At 31.5% G+C, this 6,929-nt stretch overlaps 1 protein-coding gene across 1 annotated transcript; it reads right to left on the bottom strand.

Annotated features, from left to right (window-relative positions):
- Positions 1–3,403: 3,403 nt before the first annotated feature.
- Positions 3,404–6,482, bottom strand: egl (Egl_like_exo domain-containing protein). Its single transcript, XM_018539027.1, has 5 exons — positions 5,026–6,482; positions 4,839–4,919; positions 4,511–4,755; positions 4,037–4,416; positions 3,404–3,825 (listed from the first exon to the last, which is right to left on the bottom strand). The coding sequence occupies exons 1-5, from the start codon at positions 6,439–6,441 to the stop codon at positions 3,461–3,463; spliced, it is 2,487 nt and encodes an 828-aa protein (XP_018394529.1). The 5' UTR covers positions 6,442–6,482; the 3' UTR covers positions 3,404–3,460.
- Positions 6,483–6,929: the final 447 nt, after the last annotated feature.

Here is a 6,929-nt window from a genome sequence, read left to right as displayed (position 1 = left end):
TATGATAGAAGTAATGCAGACTCGTGAATCATTAGGTGTAATTATCATCCTTAAGGAGGAAAGTGAAAATGTTTTATTTTTTCGATTAATGCAAACTTTAATTTCTGGCAATCCTGTCATTGTAATATTTGATGCAAACTTCTGTAATCCATCATCATATTTTGACATGTTTTTGATGTGTGAAATACCTCCAGGTGTTATAAATTTATTGTCACATGAAGATGTAAGTACGCTGGAATATAAATTATGCTTAGACAATTATACAAACTACGTAAATGAAATTTTCTTGAAAGGCACCTCGTTGGAAGCATATATTCTTCCATTTAAAAGACTTACTATACCAAAACAAATTATAATATCTCTACAATAATTTTGATAATGTATGGCATGAACGTAATGTTTGTATTAGAGATATATGTATAAACCTTCTTAATATATATTTACTTTAATATTATGATTTCAGAAAAATAATTTATATCATTTAATTAACTCGAAATAAAGATAGATAATTTAAAAATAATTGTACTGCTTTTTGTAATACAATTCTCTGATAGATAATTGTATTACATCTTATAAATAAAGCCTATAAACATTCAAGTAGATTATATTTCTATTCATGTACTTTTATTTGTATACATATGTAGAAAATTATAAAATTATTGTTATAAATTTAATACTTTTACTTACATATTAATAATTAAAAAAAGAAACAATATTTTTGCATGTACCTTTTTCTTTTCGAATATTTCATATATGTAGATATAGATGTAGTAGAGTGTAGAAATATATCTATTTCGTTAAATAGCTTCCATTTCATGAAATAGAGAGAGATGGGATATAAACAAATAAATGCACATGTTAATTTTTTTCTGTGTAATATTTTTTATTACGTATATCCGTTTTAGATTTTACTTTGTATCTGTTTGCAATGCATTAGTCATTGTTAATAATTATATGAATCAGCATTCTTTCGTATAAATATTTTTATGAAGTTCCTTGTTTTTTTTTTAGTATAATTACTATTCGATTGATATAAATGCGTTATAAAATAATTCAGATAATATCATTTTAGTCCATTCTTAAAATATCGCTAGTAAAAATTAAATATCACCCAGATAATTAGAAAAGAAAATGTATATCAATAAATAAAAAGAATGGCATTAAGCATTTTCTTTTCTGAAAATCAGGACGAACCAAAACACCAATCAATAAATCTGTAACCATGGCAAAAAGCCAATCAATAAATCTGTAAACTATATCATTATCAAGCAATATTGTACAATTTTTCTGTTAATCCTCAGCACTCATCTCATTTATAAACTATAGTTTTATCATTGATTTTCTATTATAAAAGTGAAAATATATGTATAATTTTTCTCTTTTATATTTATTAAATTCACAATTAACAAGACATTAATAATTTAAGGTTAACAAAAATTAATTTTATTAAAATTTTTAATAATCCTGTAGGCCATTATCCCAAAATAAATATATGAGTGCATATATGATAACAATATGAATGATTATCAATATACAGAGAAATTTGTATAAATGTAAAATTTATAAATTATACAATTGATATTATATATTTATAAAAATCTAAAATATACTAGAGAATTGAAAAAAAACCATATGAATAAAATTGAACCCAAGCCTAAGGATGCATAATTGTTTTATATATTTTTCTAAGATTCTCATCGAATTTTTGTTCTAAATATAATTCATATGTATATAGAACGCGAATATTTCACAAATAAAATTTCTGTATATCGAGAATATTATTAACATTAGTATAAACGCATGACTGCAAAATTATTCTGATATTAGTATAAACGCACGCAAATAACTGCCCGAATAATTCAAATATCAAAATTATTTTTGCGATGAATTAAATTTGCACTTTTTAATAACGCAGTTACGCATCCTCCAATAAGGATGCCTCTACAAAAGTATTATTATTTTGCTTTTCAATATGACGAAATATAATAATCAAACATCTACATTAAAATACTAGGCAACACCCGATGCACTTGTCTCACATTCTCAAGAATTTTATAAAAAATATTGCTAGTAATCGGCGTTTTGATTAGATCAAAGAAACGTAGACATATATACTATAGCAACTTCTAGCATACTTTATGAATAGTATATACGAAATAGTCGAACGATTTGATACTAGTTGAGCCTCTCAATTAATAATAAATGAGAATGTGTCAATGATTCGCTATGATTTGTCTTTCGGCTATAATATCTTAGTAGTATGCGTTGTAATGTTAAAAAAGAATTACATGATCGATATTAAATGTATATTTTCTGTCCATGTGTAAAGTATTGCACTAAAAACACTGACAATTTACGATGACAATGATTTATTTAGATCTCTTGAAATCGTCACTTCCCCCGCTCTCTGGCAGTTTACTTATTAATGATATGTTTATTAGAAGAGTATAAATGCAGATCTATGTGACACGAATAATGCGTTTATCTTATGTAATACTATCAGATTAACCACTTACTGGAAGTGCGAGCATAATTATTCACCAAGCATGTAATTAAATAGAAATATAAAATGTATCAATCCATTTATTGTATATATTCTATATTAAGTTGGCACTTGTATAGCTATATACGAAAATAAGTTATATCTGTAATCGATGTAAGGAAGAAGTCTGCACAAGTTTATTACGCGTGCGTAAGCTTAAATCCTGTGAGGAAAAAGCATTTATTAAATAGTTGCCGTTATGTTCTATTATACTGCCGACAATTCGTCCCTTCTTATAAGTGACGCAAATTAGGCCATAAAACTAAAAAAGTAGCGATTTTAATGCAGTACTTCACATAAAAATATTTTGTAAGCATGAAATATGCATTCTGTTAATTTCGCAACGCTATTAAAAAAGCGTCAGCAATCGTTATATATCTATAAACATGATTCTCCTGTCGATATTTGTACATATATGTATATATTTTGTCTGAAGAGACAATATTAAAAAAAAATTTTTTAGCAGCTTAATCCCGAGGCAAACATAAAAAGCCACAAGTTGTATGTTAAAAATCACAAAATTTGCGGTTAGTAAAACCTTATTAACGCTTATAACTTAATATTACTACTTTTGTAACTAAAACGATTCGGTCTTTCTTAAACACTCGTAAAAGAAAGATAATCTTCAAGCGGATAAATCCTCATATTAAAATGAATAATCCTTTTCCAAAAATCTGATGATTATCGTCAGATCTGGAAAGGCATGTATAACAAGGCCTATCCATTTAAGACACTTTTTAAAGGAGCAGACATGTCAGAAAACTCGAGTTTTGCCAGTTCTGCTCTATGAATCTTGTCATATATATTACATAAAATAGATAAATTTCAACTACTTAATTCTTTTATGCAATTGTTCCGTTTTTATAAAAAAACCTATAAATGGCAACTTTTCTACTACTTTCACAGCAGCTGTAATATCTACTTTTTTGGCGAATTCAATAATCTTACTCGCTCTTTTTCTTCTTCGCTGACAAACACTCTAGTAAATACTATATCACCTGTGCTAAGCGTTTGGCAAGCCACACTAGTTCGAGCAGCTTGACGATCCGTCCGACTGTCGGTCTTATCTTCTTGACACGTACAAACGCACTTGATAGGCGATGAATCCGCATTGTTAGCGGAAAGCTGGTCAGTCGCGGAGCTCGTAACAGCTGACAGTATGGCTTCCAGTTTCTCAATCTTCTCTAGTTTATCCATCCGACCATCCGAAAGTATTTCGTCCATCATTTGCATTGATTCAGTTAGACTTGGAGTATCGGCGTTCCGCGGTGACAATATGCCACCTAAAAATTAATTTTCAGATCATGGAACTATGACTTTTTTATCATACACAAAACTACCAAAAAGATAAATCCATACTTTCATAATTTTAACAATTTTAATATTTTAAAATGTGTGTGTGTGTGTGTGTGTGTGTGTGTGTGCGCGTGCGTGCGTATTTGTATAATTCTAAATATTAATTTTGTATTTTAACTTAAAATGTTGGTATTTTACCAGAATTTTCTGATGTATAGCTTTCTAAGCTTTGATATTCATGATCATCCGTTTTATCCTCGTCATCGTCATCGCTGCTGTCGGCCTTATCTTGGCCCATGTTCTCTAACTTTTCCAATTTTCTAGCAACTTTATAACTTCCTTTGAGCTTTTCCTTTTCGTCTTCGGTAAGATCCAAATAGCGAAGAAGCCGAATTTCACGATTACTCAATACGATATTTTTACTCGTCACTTCTTCCATCCTCTTTTTCAAATCTGCCAATTCGGTCGAGATCTTTCGTTGCTTCTTACGTGCTTTTACGACCGCTGGTCTTATGTGCATTTGAATCTGTTCTTCGCAAAGCTCTGCAAAAAGAGCTTCTTGTTCGGGTTTTATAAGTCTGTCAATAATATATAAAACCATTATTTGTACTATTCTATTATTCATGGGAAAAATTAATTATTTACGAGACAATTGTGAATAAAATAACATACCTAGACATAGCATTATAAACTTGAGGTACGAGACTTAAAACATCGCTACTCGCGTAAATTAGCATTTCGCGAGTGATGGGTCGCCGAGACCAATAACGTTGATCCTTACGATAAATATTTTTCAATTGTTCCTTTAGCGGATTACACGGAGCACCATAATGATCGCACAAAGTGTTCAAATTAACATTTTTAACTTTGTACACAGGCTTCCCCGTTTCTTGAAACTGAAGCACTGCGTGCGCAGCCTATAAAAGATATTAACATTTCATATTACATTTATAATGATACATTATTTCTATATTTAAAAAATGCAAAAAACATTAAGTACCTGTGTGTCAAAAATATTTGTTAACATAATATTAAACTGATTGAATAGATTGACACTATCATTTCTACAATCGTGAATCACCTGCAAAAATAAACACAAGTTTATATGCTTGAAGCTGCCCATCTTTGTGAAGTAATTAATACCTTTTATTTATTTTTATCTGCTGTATATTATTATATATTGTTACCTTAGTAACATGGGGATGTTCCAGCAACTTTTGGAGACCACCAGCTTGAACGAGGCCAGGACACGTGACCAAATCGAACACATATGCTTGACCACTCATTGTACCGATTTGTACAAGAGTCAGCTGTCCCCTAACACCAAGATTTATACCCTCACAATCGAAAGAAACGACCACTTTGCCGTCAGGCGGAGGTTTTCGAGGATTTATTATATCTTCTGTAATTTGAAGACTTTCCCGCAAAGTCGCTATCACCTTGGTCTGCTGTAGTACCTTCAATTTCCACGCGTCGCCCATCTGGGCAGTTTGCAGACTGCGATCTCGTTCTGTGTTATCCGCTAAAGTCCTCATAACAATTGTATTGAATCTCTGTTTCAGAGACTGCTGCTGTAAACTCACGGGCGGTGAATTATTATTGCTTTCAACAGCAGGCGATGTGCATGCGTTCTGGAGCGAATTAGGTTGAGATGTGGCGTTATTACAGACGCTTTCCAATTGATCCAAAGGCAGCTGAGAGAGTTGGATCTTGCTCGGCGGAATAATTGGCACCACATTGTTTGTATGAGCCACATTGTTGCTCTGACTGCGTTGATTGCTTGAAGTTTTCGTTTTCGCAACTGCGGGTTCCATCACTGAAGATTTTGGTCGAGCTATCAACGTCACCAGATTCGTTTGCACGTGGAAAGCATCTGGGAACATTTTTATAAAAGTAGACAGATCCTGTGACGTCTTGAATATACTCGTCCAGTTCTCATGGGAGAATTTCTCATTGACCATACTGAATAACTGATCTATAAGAATCGGACCCTTTTGTTCGATACATACACAGAAAAAATTCAACAGTTTTGCCGTGACATCTGGATCTATCGGAATATCTGGCTCCAGTTCATGAAATGGCTCCGGTTTCATGCCTTCATATTGTTTCAATATTACATTATCTTCGCTGACTACGAATGCATCGGGATACTTCATGAGAAAATCACGAAATTCTTTGTAGTGTTGACCGGATATATGCCTAACTTCCGGTGAAGCTTGCGATCGATGACCCAAGAGACTTTTAATGGGTACCTCAGTACCTACTCCGTATTGCAACAGCTTATTCGTAAAGTATTCTACGGCCTCGCGAGCATAGTCGCGTTTACTCGATTTATTTCCACTCTCCTCTTCCACGATTGGCTGAAACGTATTGATGGATACATATTCGCCGTCAATCAGAAAGAGTGCTGGATACTGTGCTAGAAATTTCTTAAGGCCACTTTGCGATCCTCCCGCTATTTGTCGCATTTCCTTCGTGAATCCTTTAGCCCCGAACTGGCAACTTAGATCGTGCAATGTACGTGGACCACCCTTGTCCATCAGTCGTTCAAAGAAGAAGAGAAGAGTCATGTTTCTGACCATTTCATACTCGGAGCTATCCATTTTTTGTATGTATAGTTTTGCACACAATCAAGAAATTTATATTTATTATACACACTTTTTTTTCGAAATATGTCAAGACATTTCCTATAAAAAATATCAATTTTATTGTGAATATTAATCTTTAAAATCGTTATATTATTTCTAAAAATTTCTTCTTAGACCATTTTACTTAAATATTCTAAAAGTTAAAAAAATGCTCCATATAAAATATTCATATGGAAAAAAAATTAAAAAGATAATATTATTTATTTATCAACTTTCTAATTTTTCTCTCCATATAAGTATTTCAAATGGAACATCTTTTTAATCTTTTAATAGATTACATATCCACATATGGAAAAACAAATCTTTTTATAAATGCTTATCCCATAAGATGGTCAGAAGAAATTATTTAATATATTAACTAGTCAAATTCTTTGTAAATATTGTACTTACTGTCATAATAAAATTGAAATACCAAAGATAAAGGCACATCACTAATCTATCGC

Source organism: Cyphomyrmex costatus, unplaced genomic scaffold (genome assembly GCF_001594065.2).
Source record: "Cyphomyrmex costatus isolate MS0001 unplaced genomic scaffold, Ccosl1.0 scaffold102, whole genome shotgun sequence".
In the NCBI taxonomy this organism is placed as follows: domain Eukaryota; kingdom Metazoa; phylum Arthropoda; class Insecta; order Hymenoptera; family Formicidae; genus Cyphomyrmex; species Cyphomyrmex costatus.
Note: the sequence above shows the minus strand (reverse complement) of the source record. Positions and strands in the feature narration are given on the sequence as shown.